Source organism: Aythya fuligula, chromosome 12 (assembly GCF_009819795.1).
Source record: "Aythya fuligula isolate bAytFul2 chromosome 12, bAytFul2.pri, whole genome shotgun sequence".
NCBI classification, from domain to species: Eukaryota; Metazoa; Chordata; class Aves; order Anseriformes; family Anatidae; genus Aythya; species Aythya fuligula.
Genome location: NC_045570.1, coordinates 8,628,707 through 8,648,475, shown reverse-complemented (window position 1 = coordinate 8,648,475; position 19,769 = coordinate 8,628,707). Strand labels below are relative to the sequence as shown.

At 51.4% G+C, this 19,769-nt stretch overlaps 1 protein-coding gene across 2 annotated transcripts in view; it reads right to left on the bottom strand.

The window, feature by feature from the left end:
* Positions 1–205: 205 nt before the first annotated feature.
* The window catches only part of WDR59 (WD repeat domain 59), a 46,527-nt gene continuing 26,963 nt past the window's right edge, over positions 206–19,769 (bottom strand). The window contains exons 16-27 of one of the 2 annotated variants that reach the window (XM_032195887.1): positions 19,485–19,641; positions 18,201–18,270; positions 17,894–18,047; positions 14,149–14,205; positions 9,432–9,565; positions 8,037–8,118; positions 5,656–5,768; positions 4,433–4,580; positions 4,268–4,340; positions 2,140–2,266; positions 1,584–1,726; positions 206–754 (exon numbers count right to left, since the gene is read on the bottom strand). In XM_032195887.1, the coding sequence (XP_032051778.1) occupies positions 519–754; positions 1,584–1,726; positions 2,140–2,266; positions 4,268–4,340; positions 4,433–4,580; positions 5,656–5,768; positions 8,037–8,118; positions 9,432–9,565; positions 14,149–14,205; positions 17,894–18,047; positions 18,201–18,270; positions 19,485–19,641 (1,494 nt within the window). In that variant the 3' untranslated portion in view covers positions 206–518. The remainder of the gene's footprint in view (positions 755–1,583; positions 1,727–2,139; positions 2,267–4,267; positions 4,341–4,432; positions 4,581–5,655; positions 5,769–8,036; positions 8,119–9,431; positions 9,566–14,148; positions 14,206–17,893; positions 18,048–18,200; positions 18,271–19,484; positions 19,642–19,769) is intronic. The other variant, XM_032195886.1, reaches the window with a different exon arrangement.

Genomic DNA, 19,769 nt, shown 5'->3' with positions numbered 1-19,769 from the left:
AGGGCCCCGGCGCTTGGGGAGCTCTGAGCACAGTCACTCTCCGAGCACGGCGTGCAGTTAGCCCGTCGAGCTCACTGCTGCCTGCAAATTATTTCTGTAATCAAATTAATTCTGTATGAAGTGTGTGAAGAAGACTCTTTTGATCACTCTGGGGCCCCTACAAAGGCACCACCTAGCTGGAGCGAATTCAGCTCTGCCCGTTGAGTGCTTTCCAAAGGAACCTTTTAATTCCTCCTCAGCCCAGCAGAGACTCGCCCCTGCCACGCGCCCTCCTGCAGGAGCAGTTGGTTTCTGTGGCCTGGCATCCATCGCCAGCAACGGAGGCCAGGAGTTTGGTCACAGCGGTCTGAAAGCAGCCCGGGAAGCGCAGGAAGAGTGGAAGCACTTGGAAACGTCCCTGCAGCGCACCGCCAGGAGGTCCTGCGCCGTCCCTGCAGCATCCCCAGCCACCGCGGGGCAGAGCTTGGGAATTAAACATCAAACCCAGTTCGTGGCGTGCCCTGCTCTCCTCCCCCAGCTCAAAAGGTGCTCTCGAGCAGGCAGTGGCAGCCGCAGCCCGTGGGGCACACCTCCTGCGTGCGAAACCACTCCATCATATGGCTGGTGTGGCCGCCGTGGCCGCAGGTGAGGCAGAAGTTGGAGGAGCCGCGCACGGCCACGTGGCAGATGGCGCACTGGAAGGTGAAGCCCTTGCAGATGGCGCACTGGGTGCCCCGCACCTCGCTGCGGCAGTGGCTGCAGTACACACCGAACTCTGCGGGGAGAAAGGAAATCCAGAGCAAGAGTTAGTGCTGGTGGCAACGGGGGCAAAGGAATCCCACATAAAGCTCCATGCTCAACAGATGAGTGCCCTGAGCCCACCGCCCAAGAGATCTGCCTCAAATCAGCCCCGGAGGGATCCTCCTCGGGGTGGGAGGACAGTTTGTGTCTCATGGATCTCAGTTTGGTCTCTGAAGAGGAGCCAAGACACCAGCCAGCAGTGAGGAGGGCAGTCGGCTCGCTGGCCCAGCAGCTCAAGGGCTGTGGGGTGGGAACGTGCCAGATTTCCAGCTTGGGACGCACTGTGGAGAGGAAGGCTTCCCACTGCTCTCATCTGCCTCACAGCTCTCTAAAGTGTAACCGAGAACAGGAACAGCCTTTGTTTCTTATCATGGGGAGCACAGGGCACGCTCGGTCAGCAGTATTGATGTCCTGACAGCCAGCCAAGGAGGAGCAGTGGCAGTGCCCGAACTCACCCGTTTTCACTGCAGTTTCTGCCCATCCCACATGACGAGGAGAGGCTGCAACCAGAGCCAAGCAAGCAGCCACTGCTCCTGTGGCACCCCTCACCACGTCTCTTCTCCCAGTGCCTCTCCTCCCAGAGGCCTGGGAGGAATTTTCAGCCTTGCAGGAGACGTGACAGCCTACGGTCACTGCACCAGCACCTGCGAACCTCACTGCCACCCCGAGCTAACGCTGTGTGCTGGCAGAGCTCACCTCTGGGCAGGGCAGTGGGTATTTTCAACACGCTGCCTGCACCTTCCCGAGCCCCAAGGCAGAGCCGTGACCCTGCCTGGACAACACAAGGCATGGCAGGCACTCACCAATTCCTTTGTGGGGGTCAGGAGGACAGGAGACAAACTTCAGGACCTCGGCCCGCTTCTCCCGCAGCCCCCATCGATACAGGATTTCTCCGTAGCACTTCTTGAAGTCATCAAACTGCTGAGTGTTGGCAGGGTCCAGGAGCCTAGAGGGACAAGCGGTGCTGTCACCCGCACGATGTGCTCTGAGGTACTCTGGCTGCAATCCTCTTCCCAGCAGTGGCTACACAACCCGCTCGCATCGCCGGGCGAGCAGCAGGCTGCTTGCCACACGTTGCTGAAACATTGCTGAACACCCACGGGGCTGCCCTGTGCTTGTTCTGCCCTCAAGGGCATGCTGAATGGGGGGACTACCCTTTGGGGCACCCACCACAGCCATTTATAGGTGCACAGATGCAATCCCAACAGACTGACCCGCACTATGATGCTTTTATCCACGTTACAACCTAAATGGAGAGGTCTAGGAGCAGGCTTGCTGCTCCCCTTCTGCTTTCACAGCTCCAGCCTGCTCGGGCACGGAGCCCTACAGCCGAGCGCCCCGAGGCACGCCACCACCTACCTTTTGTTCTTCTCGTGCTGGTCCTTCTCACGCTCCCGGGGGTCGGGGTAGGGCAGGTTGCCGTATCGGAAGTCATCCGGCGAGGACTCGCACCAGGGCGTGGATGCCTGCTCCGCGTCCTTGTTGGCTGCAGACACCAGAGGGCTGTGAGCACACCCCGCAAAAAAAAAAAAACAACAACCTAACAGGGAGGAATCCCTCCGGCCTTCCTCTCCAGACAAAAAGTATTGGGGCAACCCCTTGGAGAGCGCATGGGAACGTTAACCCCAGCAGGCCTGGGCTCCTCTTTCCCAGGAGGGAAGATTCCCATCACCCGGCTGCTCTTACGTAAAGGGGCCTCTGTAGCAAGGTCCTGCCCTGGAGGCAGGGAGACGACTGCTAATAGCTGCTCCAAGACAACATCACCGCCCCGTTAAGTTAACCCCCATCCTCCACTCTTTCCCATGTCAAAGATGCCTCGATAAGGCTCTGGAAGGGTACAGTGCTGCTGCTAACGGGGCCGATGCTGCCCCAAGGCCACCCATCTCCCAGCTTCAACCCCGTCACCCTGGAGAATGGCTGGTTTTTGACAGCTTCACGGATCAGCAGGAAATGTCACCAGGGCCACCAAGAAGCCAGCCTTCCCCACCGCTGCTGCCTCTCCAGGCGCAGAAGGAAGCAGAGGGATGACTGTCACCCCGAATCCCGTGGCATCAGCTGGCTGATGACACTGCAAGGCCGCTCTGGGTGATCGATGAATGACTGTGGCACCTTGGAGAGGTGCCAGAAGGCTGGAGGAGAGCAAACGTCACTCCTATCTCGAAAAAAAAAAAGGAAGGAGGACAAAGGGAACTACAGGCTGATTGGCCTCACCTCAGTTCTGGGGAAGGCAAGGAAGCTAATCCTGGAAACCATTTCCAGGCACAGGAAGGACAAGAAAAGCATGGGGAGCAGTCAGCACGGATTCCTCATGGGGAAGTCACTTTTGACCAACCTGATAGCCTTCTACAATAAAATAACTGGCTTGGCAGACGAGGGGAGAGCAGGTGGATAGGTGTTGTCTACCTTCACTCCAGTAAGGCTTTTGACCCTGTCTCCCATCAGATCCTCACAGGAGCTGTCGGAGCACGGGCTGGCTGAGCAGAGAGGTGGTTTAAGAACTGGCTGAGCAGCTGAGCCCACAGGGTGGTGATCAGGGGAACAAAGTCTAGTTGGAGGCCAGTAACTAGCGCTGCGCCCCAGGGGTCAACACTGGGTCTGGTCCTGTTTAACGTCTTCATTAATGGTCTGGATGATGTGGCAGAGAGTTTACTAATGACACGAAACTGGGAGGAGCGGCTGATATGCCAGAGGGCTGCGCTGCCAGCCGGAGAGACAGCAACAGGCCGGACAAATGGGCCAACAGGAACCTCACAAAGCTCAACAGGGAAATGCAAAGCCCTGCACCTGGGGAGGAACAGCCTCAGGCACCAGGACACGCTGGAAAGCAGCCGAGACAAGGACCTGGGGGTCCTGGTGGACACCAAGCTGAACGCCAGCCAGCAATGTGTCCTTGCCACAAAGAAGGGTGTTGGTGTCCTGGGCTGCATTAGCCAGAGCGTTGCCAGCAGGTCAAGGGAGGTGAATCTGCTCCTCTGCTCAGCACTGGGGTGCTGGGTCCAGGTCCAGGAGACATGGACTTATTGCAGAGTCCAGAGAAGGGTAACAGAGGTGATTAAGGGACTGCAGGAAAGGCTATGAGGAAGCCTTCCTATGAGGAAAGGCGGAGAGAGCTGGGACTGCTGATCCTGGAGAAGAGGGAGCTCAGGGAAGGTCTCGACCAATGTCCAGAAACTACTGAAGGGAGGTTGCAAAGAGCCAGGCTTTTTTTTCCCCCAGCTCAGCATGTCTATAGGGGCTGTGGCAATTTCTCCAAAGCCCAGAGGCAGAAGGAGCAGGACTGTGGGACCACCAACATGGTTACTGCAAGCCGTGCTCACTTCCAGCCAAAGAGCTGCAGCACACACCCAAGGTGCAGAAAGCTGCTGGGGCAGAGCACATCGGCAGTCACAGCCAGTGCTAACTCCCTTCCTTCCCCCACACAGGAGCCGTCTAAGACCTAGGCCAGAAGGGAGGCGGATTCCTCTCTCTACTCCCCAGGTTTTGGTACCTATGCTCCAGCCTCCGGTGCCAAGTCCAGGATCTGACATGCTGGAACAGGAGCCGGAGGACGTAAAGCTGGGCTGTTGAGGGGGAAAGGAGAGGAAATCATGTCATCTACGTGAGAGATGTTCAAAGATATCTGAGACAAAGGGGAAAGAAACGGCTGTCATACGTATCGGCTGTGGGAGGCCAGGTTGGAGGCACGCTGAGGGAAGGGGCCGGAGGAATTCGGGCAGCCCTGGAGCCGGGACTGGGCTTCAAACACGCTGCACAGCATGGCCAGGGTCTGCACGTCGTGGAGCTGCGAGTAATGAGCCAGCCTGGGAAACGAGAGAGGCAGAGCATGAGACTGGGCAGAGGTCAGCAGCAAAAGCATTGAGACTCCAAGGCAACGAACTTCAAGCCTGCTGCCTGAATCGATTTGGGCACATCGGTGCCCACGGGAGGCACGTGTGCTCTGCAGGCCTGGGCTGTATCTTCTGCCACACCTTCCAGGAGCATAGTCCTCCTCCTGAAACGTGCACAGCCTAACAGGTGGGGGAAAGCTGGGAACTTTGGCAATCCAGCAGCACTCCGGGCCTGATTACCCCGGCTCTGTGCAGCTTCAACAACGAGGCCTGCAGGACTCGTGGCTATTCAGGCTGGAGCCATTAAACTCCCCCCGAGCCACAACGCCTTTTTGACAAGACCCTCTGCCCACAAGCATCCTGCGTTCAGACCCCGAGGCAAAAAGCCCACCGCAGGTCTTCTGGATCGCCGTGAAGTTTCTGGATTGCTCTGAAGGCTGAGAGCAAAGCTCCCGTGCTGCCCTCCGCCGCTGCTGCCCAGCAGGAGGGAGCTAGGTCAAGCCGTGGTATGCAAAGCCCAGCACACAAATCCTGCGTCTCCCAGTGGGACGGATCAGCAGACAGTTAATTACTAGTAATTCTCTCTCCTAAACAGATTCACTGGCAGGAAGAATTTTGTGGCTAGCACTTGGCTTTGAGACCAGGGGGGTGATTTCCCAGGAATGGCAGCAGTGAATTTGAAGGTGAACCAAGCCAACGCGATCATTTAGGAGGTGGGGAGCAGAAACCCCAAATCTCTCCTCCTAAGGCAGGCACCGCAGGCACGCTGCAAAGCAGAGCTCCAGCTGCACCTGGGCTATTGCTCAACGCCAGCCAAGGGACACCCGGATGCCTGACGGGAGGCCAAATGCTGCCTCCTGCGTGTCATAAACATACTTGCATAAACACACTTCCCGTCCTGATGCACCTCGGGCTTGAGAGAGGAAAAAAAGACAAGGTGTGGCACCACGCCAAGGCTGAAATGATGCCGTACAACATACATAGTCATGAAGGGCTCCCTCTGCTTCAGCAACCATTCCCAGTCCCTCCCCAGCGTTCAGAGACCTACAGGGACTCCAGTAATTGACGTCCAAATGGATGTTGTGCCCAAGGTATCTCCAAATCTGGGTCAGACTTCGGTCCAAGACAGAGATCAGTGGCTACCATGGCCAGTGACCAAACCTGGCAGACAGGAAGGAAAAACATCAAAGCTACAATTAGAAACTGCCAGACTGCGAGGGTATAGGTGTGCACAGATTCACTCGCAGATAAATATTAATGGCATTTTTTAATTTATTGTGTTTTAAAACCAAGAGGGAGCAGTCCAGCCTCAGTGTGACAAATTATATCAAGAATAACACAAAGCTGAAGCCTTCCATGTCCCACTTGCTTTAAGACTGGGTTAAACCATAGACTAGTCTTCCTCAGAGTTTACCAGGAGAGTTTAAACAGACCTGTTAGTTCACTTTATGTTCACAAACCACAAAAGGGTTTAAATTTGATAAAGTACTTTCTCACATGCCACGTTTCTTCTTCATGCACCTCCCTTTACTTTACTCTGGAAACAGTTCCCCCTTTTCAGTCTCCATCCCACTGATGGCATACGACTGCATCAAATCTAGGACTGGTTTTTGTGCTGTGCCTTTTTAAAATGGAGCAAGTAAAACATGGTATGCCAGGGAAAATCAAAGTTGCTGGTTGGGCATAAAAAAAAAAAAACAGGAAAGGAAAGCGAGTGTGATGCTGGAAAGACAACAAATCAGAGGAGACAACCAGAGCTGATGACACAGGAGGATTGCGGGGACAATGCAAGTGCTCCAAGGACCCAGAAGAGCAGCCTACAGCTGCTCACTGTGAGCTGGAGAGAAACTGAGCAAAGAAACTGAAACAAGGACAAGAAACTGAGTACAAGACAGCACAGAAAGGAACCTGGAAAGACGTCACTTCCCACACTGCTACAGAACAAGTCCCATATGTAACTGCACTGCTCACATCTCCATGAATGCCATGAACAAGGCAAGCTGCAAGACGGGCTAGAGTTACATGGGTGTCCTGGTTTCAGTTAGAACAGAGTTAATTTTCCTCCTAGTAGCTGGTAGGGTGCTGTGTTTTGGCTTAGGATGAGAAGAGTGCTGGTAACACCCCGATGTTTTAATTGTTGCAGAGCAGTGCTTATACCAAGCCAAGGACATCTCAGCTTCTTGCTCTGTCCTGCCAGCGGGCAGGCTGGGGGTGCAGCAGGAGCTGGGAGGGGACAGACTCAGGACAGCTGACCCAAACTGGCCAAAGGGGTATTCCATACCATCTGGGGTCATGCTGAGCAATATATAGGGGTGGCTGGCCGGGGTGGGGGTGCTTGACTGCTTGGGGGTAGACTGGGCATCGGTCAGTGGGTGGTGAGCAATTGCATTGTGCATCACTTGTTTGTACACGTTATTAGTAGTAGTACCATTATCATCATTATTGTTATTATTATTATTATTGTTACTGTTATTTCCCTGTCTAAATAAACTGTCTCTATCTCAACTCCCAGGCTTCACTTTCCCTTTTCTCTCCCCCATCCCACAGAGGGAGTGGGGAGGGTGAGCGAACGGCCGTGTGGTGTCTAGCTGCCAGCTGGGTTAAACCACAACAATGGGCCAGGGAATAACAAAGCAAGAAAAAGGTATCAGAAAAGTCCTACTGAAGTTATTCCACCAAAGCTCTGGTCTTCCAACCAAACCAGACAGCAAAATGAAGCACAGGGGTTACCAGACCTACCTTCTCTCTAGCTGAGTCCACCATGAAGCTAAAAACCTGACAGCAAGACAACAGCTTGAGTTGGTTTCTGCTTAGATCAGGTAAAGCTCTGGCCATTCCCTGCCCAGAGCTAGGGGGAGCCAAAAGCTCAGGAGAGGTGCAGAATCTCCTCAGGCAGTGCCAGCCACAGCCAGCTCCTGGCAAAAGCTCTGCCTGTTGCTGTGGGCTGATCACACGGCAAGAGACTGGCCAAAATGGGCATTTTTCTCCAATTACTCGTTGAAGCTGGGGTCTCTGGGCTCAGGTTCTTCTTGGGGAGAAGCTAGCTGCATGTAGTGCCAGTGCAGATGAGTGCTGAGCTAATTACAACGGGAATGATTACGTAAGGCAAAACCACCGATGAAAATACGAGCAGCAGCCAGGCAGCTTTGTGCACTGTTACTTCCTCTGCAGGCTCAAAAGCGGGCTGCATCCCCAGCTTTGCCTGCAGGAACCCCCTGAAACGTGTGCAAGACCCTGCTGGCAGCCCTGGGAAGGGACCTCTCGATGCCAAGAGCGAGGAGATAGAGAGCACCCCTGCAGCTGGTCCACAGGCCTCAGTTTGTTGAACATTTCAGACTCCCTGGAACAAGTGCTGAGCCCAGCTGGCTGTTCGGGTATCAAGGTGACAGCACAAGCAGTTTGAGAAAGAGGTCTGAATCAACACAATACCTGCACGAGATCCCTCCGTCCAACAGCCAGGGCGGAGGCAGCATTCTTCTGGCAGGTCTCCTGGATATTATTCACATTCAGTCTGAAAAGCAAACGGATAGATGAGCTCTCTGGTCGGCATGGTACCCACAGAGGTGGGGTGATGGGGGGGTGATGTGGTTCTGGCAGCAGCGAGCAGTCCGGAACCTGCTGATCAATCTGAAACTGCAAGCAGATGAGGATCCCATCCTGCCCTCTGCTGTTCTCCAGGGATCACTGCCATCCTCCTGGCAACCCCACCGTTCACCTTCCCTAGCACACCGCTAATTTATCAAGCTCCAAACTAGCTTGGTCTCAAGACACCACTTCCACGACGATGTGGGATCCAACTTGTGGCAGAGCACCACCAAGCCAAGAGTTGTTCCTGTCCCTAGAAGCCACCAGATGCGTGGTCCTGTTCCCAGCCAGCCTGCTGGCCTGCTCTGCTCGACTGCAGGGACCCAGCTGCAGACTTGGACTCTTGGAATTTCTACTGCTGAAGATCTTACAGCAAATCGGAAAGGCTCAGCCTCTTTACAAATGAGATACCCAGAGAAGAAAGTTCCATGAGGACTTCTTAAAGAACATTTATACGAACATTTTAATAATACAGAAAAGGGAGAAGGAAGATTTTCTTCCTCCTCTGTTGCCTCCTTTAAGAAGGGCAGCCTGCTTCTTCCCTGCATGTTTACAGAGTGCAAACGGTGAAGGATCAGCCAGCATTACCAATGCTAAGGAAGCAAAAACTCACGAAAAGAGATTTCATAGCTATCTGAATTAGACACTTTGGGAAAAGGCGCTCCTTGTTTATAAACACATAAACAAAACCCAGAACTTCTCCATCCTTTTCATTAAGGTAGGAGAACTTGCTGCACAGACACTGGCATGCATGTATAATCAGGTCTCCGAGGGAATGAGGCATTCCAAATACTTCTGAAATTAAAAATCCTTATGAGCCAAGAGCAGTTTGGGAGCATAAGAATATGCATTTATTGGGATTTTTTTTAAATCTGTGCACTGAACTGCGGAGTTCGTCAAGATTTAAGAGATAATCTTTAAGATTTGAGAGATAATTAGTATCAATAACTTCTCTTTCTAGCTTACAAAGAACCAAACCTCTAAGAGTTGCAGAGATGATGCTGGAGCACCAGTTCAGCCTCTGCATACAATACGCCACCACAAATTCCTTCCACCACGCTTTTCAGATTTCTAGGAGACGAGTCTCCTCTCACGGGGGGAGAGGGGCACCACAAGAAAGCAGCAAGACAAGGCTAAAGGAAGAAGGTAGGGAAACGTTCAAACACTCGAAGGATTAAAGCACAGCAATGCCAACGACAGCTGCTTTCCTTCGGGAAAGGATCCCAAGCTGATACTCACATGTAGAGCTCTCCCAGCAACTTGTGCACGGGCAGCAAGCAGGAAATATCTTGTATAATGACTTTTCCGGCGGCTTTGATGGGTCGGTTGTTGGCATCTGTCCCCTCTCGTTTGCTTTTCCACCTCCTGGATTTCTGCAGAACGAATGGCAGCGTGTTACTGGGGAGGACAGCAGGCGTCTCGGGCCGGGGAACAATGCACTAGGGTGAGGAACAATGCAAGCAGCACCCAAACCTGCCTCTCAGAAGGCTCTGTGCTACCCTGGAAAACATCCATGACATGCCCAGGAGAACAAGCATCTCCATCTGTAGGGAGTGAAAAGCAGGTCAAGGCAGCGAGCTCAAGGTCAAACTCACTCAAAAAGCATTTTGTGAGTTCCCCTGTGAAAGCCAATACGAGAAGGAATCAGCATCGGGATGCCAATCAAACCCAGGAGGGTTTGGCAGGAGGACGGCTCAATTATCACCCTCGTTAGGGGTCTGGGAACCCTCTGCACACAGACCACCGCTGACTTCAGCCAACGCTCAGCACACAGACACGTGGGAGCAGCTTCTGCTTGCCCTCAGCTTCAGGGCAAGCCCACAGGTCCAGACTCTTGCTCTCCCCTTTCTGTGTCTGAGCACACCCCTGTTTAGCACCAGGACAGGGCTCCCACCTCTCCTGCTTTATCAGCAGCTCCACACAAACGGCAGGTGATAAAGCAGGGCCCACGCTTTCCTAACAACCCCTCGCTACCAGGTTTGCAGCTATTTATGGCTGGCTCAGGACATGAGGCTGAGGGGAGAAGAAAGGAGAGGAATCGACACAGGGGAACAAAACCAGGAGCCCACATACTCCCCGTAATGGACACGGAGGCCATCTGCATGCCAAGCTGCATAAAGCTCCCTTGGCCTTACGATGCCCCGCAGGGTATTTGGCTTCTCATCGTGGCCTCTCCTCGCTCCGGGAGGCCGGCGAGGAGGGACAAGGACGTGCAGCAGCATTGCAGGCACCGGAGCTCCACGAGGGAAGCTCTGGCTGCTCTGCAGGGCTCCTAGGAAAGCAGCGGATGCTTCGCAATGCTGCTCTCCTGTGGCAAGTCCCCTCACTGACACGAGGTGCCGATGCTCCTACACAGAAGCATCCCCTAAAAGTCTAAAATGCTCTCTTACCGTTGGGCAGACAACACCTCTTGGGGTAACACCTGGAAATATTGCTGCCCCTTCCGTGATGAAGGATTTGGGGCAGCCAAATGCCACCAGTGTGCAGCGAAGACTTGCTGATGCTGCCAAAAACACGGGAGCAAAGCTTGGGAGCCCCAGCACAAGGACATGGCACGCTGGAAGGGCTGCCAGGCTGCTCACAGCACGGCCCATCAGCAGCCAACATTCGTGTTGTATCGCAGCAGGCATCCGAAGCCAGGCCTGCAGGGGCAGAGCCGCGCTCTGCAGGTGATTTGGAGAGCACCTGGCCACCTCCGAGCAAGGCAGGTTCCCTGCCCTTTTACTGGGGACAGATTCAGCCTGCTCCCACCAGAGCCGACTGAAAGAGCCTCCCAACAGGTATTTCAGAGACTGGAAACACGGACAACACATACCACTTTCCACAGGCACTTGTGGGTTGGTTTTTTTTTTGGAGAATGACAGCAAATGAGGATGAGAATGGAAAAGAGAGCCCACGAATGGTTTCCACCGCTTGCTGTTAGCATAGCACCAGACAAATGAAGACACTAGATGCATCAGAGCCCCTCCAAAACCTGGACTCGCAACAAAATCTTCCTGCTTCCTTCCTCCTAGCACTGCCTGGTTGTTAGCAGAAAGGAAAGCCCTGATTCTTTACTGGGGCAGCGACAGGAGCAGGGTTAGGCAAGGGCCACACGCCCTGCTGGTACTACGCTGCTGTGACCATTGACCATAGAAATCCTAAATGGACAGCCACCATGAAAAATGTCTCACTGGTTTTAACAATTTGCCTCAGTTAGCTACAGCAGCTACGTGTCAGAAAGAAAATGACCATCAGAAGCACGGGAACATCAGTGATGAAGTACAGCTCGTTACCTCTGACAGCAGGGCAAGTTCTAGCTTGAACCTCGTGACTACTGGAGCGTTACAGGGATTGCTCTCCACCAGGCTGCACTGGAACACTTTCAGCAGGAGTTACCAAAGGCAAGGAGAGCTCTAGCTTGGGTCTGCCTGGCCAAGGTCCACCACAAGGTTTCCTCTCTCCCTCCTGCTCCAAGTCGTCTCCCAGGAGGATCTCCCACTACCCAAAGGAGCCACAGAGGCTGGCAGGCGTCAGGGCAGGGCAGAAGACGTGCCTCTTCCTAGGGGCTGGAGCACAGGTCAGAGGGGAGCAGGGAGCACAGTGGCTGGAGCAGAAATCAGCATGCGTGCACCAAGCTAACTAGTGACAGGAGGGCAGACACTGGCTTTCTGCAACCTAGAGCCCACGCTAGGGAGAACTGCATCTACCCAGCTGCTCCTGGGAGCTTAAGGAGAGGGAGAAAAGGAAGAAAACAGCGGTGGTGATAGCAAATTAAGACTCATCAGCTCCTCAGAGCACCAGAAGGAAAGAAACCAGAGCGTTGATGACAGTCATGGGGTTGGAGGTGACAGCGGGGAACAGCACTGAACGACGACTAAAGAAGCCAGCCTGCACCTGCGCTACCATACCCAAGGCTGCAATTTGCTGCAATCCGAGGTGACAACGATGGCAGTAAATGGGTTACACGTAGAAAACAGACAGCCCAAGAATAAGCCACCAACTGCTTCGCAGCAACCATCACCGTCAGTGCGTACTCAGCAGAAGTTGGTACGAAATGCTGCATGCCTGCTGGAAAGGATGCCGAGCCGGGGCGCGTGCGCCTCTGGGTCCTGCCGAGGCAGGAGGTGCCCTAAGGAGCGTCGTGAAACGTCCAGTGCCTGTTTCACATCAGTGTATGCCAAATCTCGGGGTAGAAACTCACATCAGTAAGGCGAAGGGCAAGGTTGCAGACCAAAAGGAAAAGGCTCGATGCCAGAAGTGAAGCTGCGTGAGGGTATGTACCAAATAAAAGAGTGAAACCAGCTCAAAGTCAGGTTCAAGCTGCTTCTAAGCTTTTTCTTTTTAAATATGATTTTAAAATCGCTGCCTTCCTGTGCGTTCCTTTATTCTGAACAACTGCCTACAGCTTAACTCCCCTGTGCAGGTCATGCAGCACTGCCTGGATTTTATCTTCAAAATAATCAACGTTTACTATTCACAGCATCTCCCACAGTACCAGGCTACTTCCACAGACAGGCAAAAAAGTTGAGGCACTTTTGAATCAAGTGTCCCAAAGCAGGAATATTTCTTTTTCTTCCCTGTGTCTTCGCCTTGAGCACCAGTGCCAACTTAGGAGAGCACGATTAGACTCTTCCCAAGGTTATCCACAAACACAATCAGTATTTCAAGGCTTTGACTGCCCCATGTATCATTTTTTTTAAGTATACGTTACATAAAATTATAACTTTATCTCTTCACCACGTGTTCTTCCTTCCAAGCCAGTGGGGCAAGCAAATTAAATTGTGGCCCTGGGTGCACCACCATTTACCACATCAAAAACTAGCATGTTCTTTTCCTGTTTTTTTTTTTTTTTTTTTTTTTTTTCTCCTTCCTCTTTCAATCAATTCTTAATCCAAGACAGAACTTTGCTCCTTGCCTCCACTCCTCACATTTCATTAGCTCTTCACAAAAAGCCTCTGGAGTCAAGTAAATTACTTCTGTTTTCTTTCACCTATTACTTGCTAGTATAGTCTTAGAGTTCTTGTAATTAGGAAGGCTTGATCCTATTATACCAAGTTAAATTAGGTGTTACAGGATTCTATTTTATTCCCTGCTGTCTTGTGAGGAGAGAGCATGAAGGTGAACAGCCGTGAAAAAAGTTCACAGCATCAGACCTAAAGAGACCATCTTTAGACTGGAGTTTTCTAAGCTCTGCCTGTGCTTGGCAGATGACTGATGTGACAGTAATTGCCCAAATTTGCAGCACAGCTTGAGCAACGCTGATATCAAGACATTCATGTTCAAGCTTGAGGGACTTGTGGACCTGACTAAAGGAAAACACTTGTCAAAGCAGACTTGGAAGGGCAGGTGCCAGGAGGAAGGAGTACCAGCCAGGTGGTGTGATTCTAAGGGCTCACAAATTAAGGAGAAATCCCACTCCAGGAAATAAGACTTTCTGGTGCATCGCACATGCTCGTTTCATTGAGATGACAGATCGTTATCAGCAGCTCAACCAGTTTGTTTCTTCCGCAGTTCTTAAACGGTGCCATGCCAGCAGCTTGCTGCTCCTTGATATTATTTTCCAGCAACTCCTCCCTCTCCAGAAGGGCTTCATCTTTTCCAGAGATGAGGTGTTCTAGTGTCACCCTCCTCAGCTGGTTGATGCTGCATAATAATCGTTCAACTCCTCTGCAGCGCACACTCTGCTTCTTAGGGGTCGATCCTTTTTTACACCTCAAATTACCCCTTGGCATCCTTTCCTGGCTGCTAAGCCAGGTAAAATAGGCATGTCATGAGTCAGTACTTGTACCCTTTGAACTTGTGTCTGCTCCTGTCCGCTTACACTTGCGTTTGCTCCCCCTGAAACCCTATGTGGAGTGCAAGTCCCCCACCTCTGTGCAGGTTACTCAAAGGCAGGCAGGTGGCATTTTATTCTTGGGCCCTTGGGCAGAAGACAGGGTAATATCAAGGACAGTATTAGCACAGCGCACAGTACCGGGAAGTCGTTAATTGCTTGTATGGACCAACGTCGCCGGGCAGAGCGAGGAGACATCTGTATGTGAAAACATTATACCCAGGAAAAGGGAAGAAAGACACCAAGAAAATTAAAGACAAAGGTAAATAAACTGGAAATGAAAAGTGCCCTGAACCAGCAGAGTAAAAGATACTATTCCCCATGGTTCTGTTACACAGTGGACAGTTGCAAACCGAGACCCCGCTTTCATCCACGCACAATTGCACTATACATTACCTACAGACCTGGCAAAATGTGGGCTGCTGGAGGGAAGATTTCAGTGATCTCAACCCTGAACAGTCTCCCACATGGAGTTGTACTACCCCAACAGGCGTGTGTCCTTGTTCACACCATGATGTGACAGCAGAGAGGACAACACCACGCTGCCCCACGTGCCAGGCTCCTGCTCTAGCCAGTTTTCCCCTTTTTGGCTGAAGAGGAAGGCAGCCAAATGTGACCCCAGCTGCACCATTTTTAACCCAGCTCTCTGACATGGAAATCTGCAGCAAGCTAAAACAAACCCTCCTGCTCGCTCAGCCATCCCTTTAACATCCAGCATCCTCCAGGACTTCGTTCACTGGAACCTGCTGCAACTGTTCACTTTCATTTCGAAAGCAATAAAAGACAAGCGGCAGGATATTAGAAGGGATGCAGAGACCTGTACCCAGAGACCTGTACCTGAGGAACTCATTTGGATTGAGTGAGCAATCAAGTTTACTGACTGACCATGCAGAACAGCTCCAAAAGTAGGCTTTCATCACGAACCTGCAGATATTTCATTAAGCACTCAGCGCAGGATTATAACAATAAACTGGATCTCTCAAAGCACATCATTGTGGGCTCACCTGACAAAGATATTTGTTACAGTTCTGGAAGAGTCAACACAATAAAAAGGGGAAGAACGGGGTTATTTGTGTTGTGTGCAGTGTATTTCGCATTTATTTTCAGCTGATGACAGGCAGTCCTCATCGTCAGGCATGCCTGAGCCTCTGCCTTCCCTTGCAGCTCACTGGGAGAAGCTGAGGATGAGGCTCTGTCTGAGGACTGCCTGGCCCCATGGAAAGAGAGAAAGCTGCAGCCTTGTGCTACGTGTTCCTCCACTGCATCTCGCAAGAGAGGGCGAAAAGGATTAGCAGAAGGAACTTCAGTTTAGTGGAGAGCAAGCAAAACTAAGCTCAGTCACCCCACTAAGCCCTGCTCTCCCGTAGGCAGCCGCTGCTGCCAGCCCTTGGGACTCGTGGCTCCGCTCCCCCGTGTGGAGCTTGCGAGGGCTGCAAGCAGCCAAAGCCCGAGGGAAGCCCTGAGAAGCAGCAGCAGCTTCCAGGCTCTGCCGTGACAGAAGCGTGAGGACACCACAGGCACCAGCCGTGGGCATGGCTGTCCCTTAGGCAAGGCTGAGCAGTGCCCAGGTCCCCGCCAGCACAACCCTTTCACTGGAGCGAGAAAACCACGGCCATGCACTGCCTTTAAGAGAAATCCAGGCTTGAAACACTGATGGCATTGCCACAGTATAAATGCAGATTCTCCTTTCTGCTGCTTTCTATACTACTAGCTTTTTAGACTACTACTTTTTAGTTTTTGTTAATTTCTTTTTTGCAGGAAGGAAGAAAGGAGGAGCATGCATGCATGAATAACGTGAGAAAGATATATACGTGTGTATATATACATACACACACATTTAAACGAGCACAGAAGGGTTGAACGTCACATTTAGTTTCATTTTGGTTTACTAAGGAGATCTCTGCTAGGCTCAGCAGCTCCCCTGCTTTTATGGGGACATGACACATTCCCTGTCTGGCAATGCACAAATCCCATTTGTTTGTTAATGGTGGTTGCTGCATGGGATTTAAGTTTAAATACTTGGTTATGTCTGACAAACTCAGTTTAGAGGCTGAAGTTACGTAACTTGGTAGTTTACTGCACAATTTCAACTTTTATTTAATGCAAATATGAAATCCAAGCTTTCAGAGCTCCCAAGACTCAGACTCTGGGGTTTTTATGCCTTAAAATCCTCACAATGAAATGCCATAAGAATATTTAGCATTGATTTAACAAAGGCTGGGACATCAACTCCCAAAGAGTCAGAAAACCTTTGCTGAAGGGAGATGATGTGAGGTTTTTTGATCTATTCCATCTGCAGGAACATTTAAGCTAGCTCTCTGCTAGGGCCCTTACCCTTCTTCCAACCCAGCGTGTGAGGACGCAGCCTGGCACAGGGACGGGGAAGGAATTTTCCCTGGCTTTCAGCAGACGTGGCAACACACATGCTTTACTCTCTAGATCCACCCCTCCCAAAATCTTGTCACCATCAATACGCGGACTGGGGAGACAGGTCACATGAAATTGCACCAAGCTGCTTCCACACGTTATTTTTAGCCTTGTCTGTCATCTTAGAGAGCTGCGTGTCAGAGACAAGCACGCTGCAGAGGACAGAGGTAGCTCTTTAAATAAACTCTCCTGCAAAGCCTGGAACAGGCTGTAATTCCTGTACCAGTCAGCACCATTTTCTCCTCTTGTCAAAAGAAGTTTGGGGAGGGGCAATAAAAATCACTAGAATGCGAACTCCCAGAGTCTTCTGGGATCTGTATGGAAGCAAAACTCTACCAGGAGCAGAGCCTCTCCCCATGCCTGGTGTGTGTAAGAACTAACTCACGTTACATACGCAGGACACAATCCCAGAGGGGTCGGCTGTCGTGTTCAGGACTACTGGAAAACCTAGACCTGTTTCAGCACCAAGGGAGAATGAGAGCTCAAGGCTGTGATTTCCCTTCTGCTCCCGTGACAGGAGCTCCTGAGCTCCACCGCAGCAGAGTGTGGGTAGCTCTTCACTTTTGCTGGGTACCTGGAAGCTCTCCCTTGCTGCAGCAGATGTGAGGTGTGTGCCCTCACCACAGACAGTGGGCAAACTGCTTATATGCCTTGAATTTTCAGGCTCTAAGTGGAAGCTTACCATATTTTTGTAAGCAGCCCCATGCTGAAGCACAGGGAGTTTGTCTCTGAGCAAGCTGCACGGCTGATTACTCCCACAGCATCTGCTCCAGGCACATCAGGCCATCAACTACTTCGGAAATACCCTGCGGCCACCCTACAATTACCAAGTGGTGTTTTGCACCCTCCCCATGCCCTGGAAGGGAACAATCCTCTCTCCCCCAAAGCCTTGCTTGTAAACAGCAATGGTAACAAGACCTGCGCCTAAAACAGAGGTACATAGATTGGAAGTTCTTTGGAGGAACATATAGGGATGATTTTTGTTTAAAGTAGTCCAGAGGCACATATCCCTGCAAGAGACACCTGTAACAGAAATGAGCCAAATACACCCCGTAATTCAGGAGAGGTTACTGATAAGCTTCACAGAGCCCTCTGCAGCTACATACATCAGGGAGAACAGAGAAAAAGAGTGGCCTACATGTACTTATCTGGAGACTACAGCTTCAAGTGTGAGATCTTAACTCTACATAATGCAAAGGGAGAGAGTGTAATGTACTGAAGGAAGCTGTGATGGTCAGTCTAGAGAGATATCAAAATAAGCAAGTCAAAGGCTGGATCGGCAAAGAGGTTACTAACAGGAGATAAAGCCACGTGACTTTTTTAGAGAGCTGCCTATAAAAGGATGCCTTCTTGAGAGGAATATGAAACTTCTGTTACCAGCAATGCTCTCAGCCGTACAAAGAGAACACAAGTCATAACAGCTGAAGTGCTAGGAGAGGCTTTCTGGCCCGGTACTTACCCTCTCTTTGTAGTAGAAGGAGCTAATGGAGACCTGCTCCTTCTCGCTGCGAGTAGGGCTCCCGCTGTACAAACGCAGATTGCCCGGGGTCTCTGTGCGGATCTTCATTGGGGTAATGAGGCCGCTGTGGTACGCTGATAAAGCTGACAGGGACCTAGAAACAAGGGAACGCTTTCAGCAGGAGCTTACATCCACCACGGTGCTCTGGAGGCTCAGAATGACACCGCTAACCCAAGCTGTTTCACTCTTTCTGAGGGCTGGCAGTTCAAAGATCAGGCAGACCTCAGCTACAACACCAGGTACTCACCTGGGTGTGGGTTCTGTTGGGGACACGGCACGGTGCATGGTCATGGGCCTCGTGAAATACACCAGGTACCCTGCAGAGACAGGACACAGCATAAAGATCCCGTGACAAGGAGCAGACTGCCTGGGGTGGTGTCAAGGAGCAGGGGGCTCATCCATTTCTCTGAGTGTTTCTCAACCCAAATCCACTTCTTCCAAACCCATTAAAGAGCATGTTTTGTTGAGCTGACTGCTTTATAAGCACCAACACCACGTGTTAGAGACGAGATGGTAGAAGAAAAGGAGCAAACACACGTACTTCTGTGTTTTAACTCTTCACCAGAATTTGTCAGTGATACTACAGAGGCAAGTGCAGCGATACACAGCTATACAGAGGAACCCTGAGAGTTGCTATGACTCTTCACTTCAAAAGGATAACCTGAGCCATCTGAGGCCAACTCCAGGCACTCTCACAGGCTTTACCCCATTTGTTGGCATCTCAAGTGTCCTCAGCCACCCACTCCACTACAAGAGTTTCAGGACTTAGCAGGTTTCACTGAGCCTATTCAAAGCAGTATTACTGTTTTACTTCTGCTGGGAATTTGGTGAGGCCTATAGGAAAAGCAGCTTTCAAAACATGCTCAAATTGTTAGGTACAGAAGAGCCATGCCTGCATCTGAAACACCACAGTGAAACTTAACACCTCTTCTCAGACCTTAACCTGTTTTTTTTAAGGGTCTTTGCAACATATACACTCTCCTGGAAGCCTGGACACAACTGTACCCCATCACTCATTTAGGGGAAGTTTCCCAGTTATCTTGGAAAAGCTATTTGGGACAAGGGAGAGGGTGCAGAATGATAAAAGAGTAGTTAATAACAACAATACCTATTCAGCAAGGGGGTAAATTGAGTCCAAAATCGCAGGAATTTTGTGAAGGCCTGAGAGCCTGAGAGTATGTCCAGCAGTTTGATGCTGGTAGGAGGGAAATGGGCAAGGAAAAAAGCTACTCCCAGTCTTCTGTAAAAGAGGTGTGTCAGTACCTCTGGCAGGCCTCAGGCCAAGGGCCACCTCTTAATTCAGTCCTGGGTTTCCAGATCCTAAAATTCTACATGCAACACCATGTATGCAGTTGCTAACTAGGCTCATTACCTATAAATTTATCACAATATTGCTACTTTAGTAGGGTTTCTTGCTTGTTGCATGGCAGCAACTAAAACCTCATCTTGTTCAGAGGCCTGAGTGTTCCCCTAGACACTAAAGGGACCGTTCCCCTGAGATCTGTTGTAATGTATCAGCAACAGGGCTGACCTGCACCACAGAACCGGGCTCCCGAGGTCCGTGGAAATGGGATGTTGGAGTCCTGGTAGGAGCCGTAGGCGTTGGAGACCCGGGCGAACGTGGGCAACGGGGGCGTCACGGAGTTCGACAAAGCGTAGGGATTGCTGGACGTGCTGTCCTCTTGGTTCTGAAACAGGAGGTACCCAAGATCACACTCCTGATGCCACAGGAAGGAAACCACTAAACCACTGGGTATCCTAGTGCCAAGCAGCCTCGGGGCAGGTGCCTCCCCTTTGAACTGAAGCAGATCAAGCA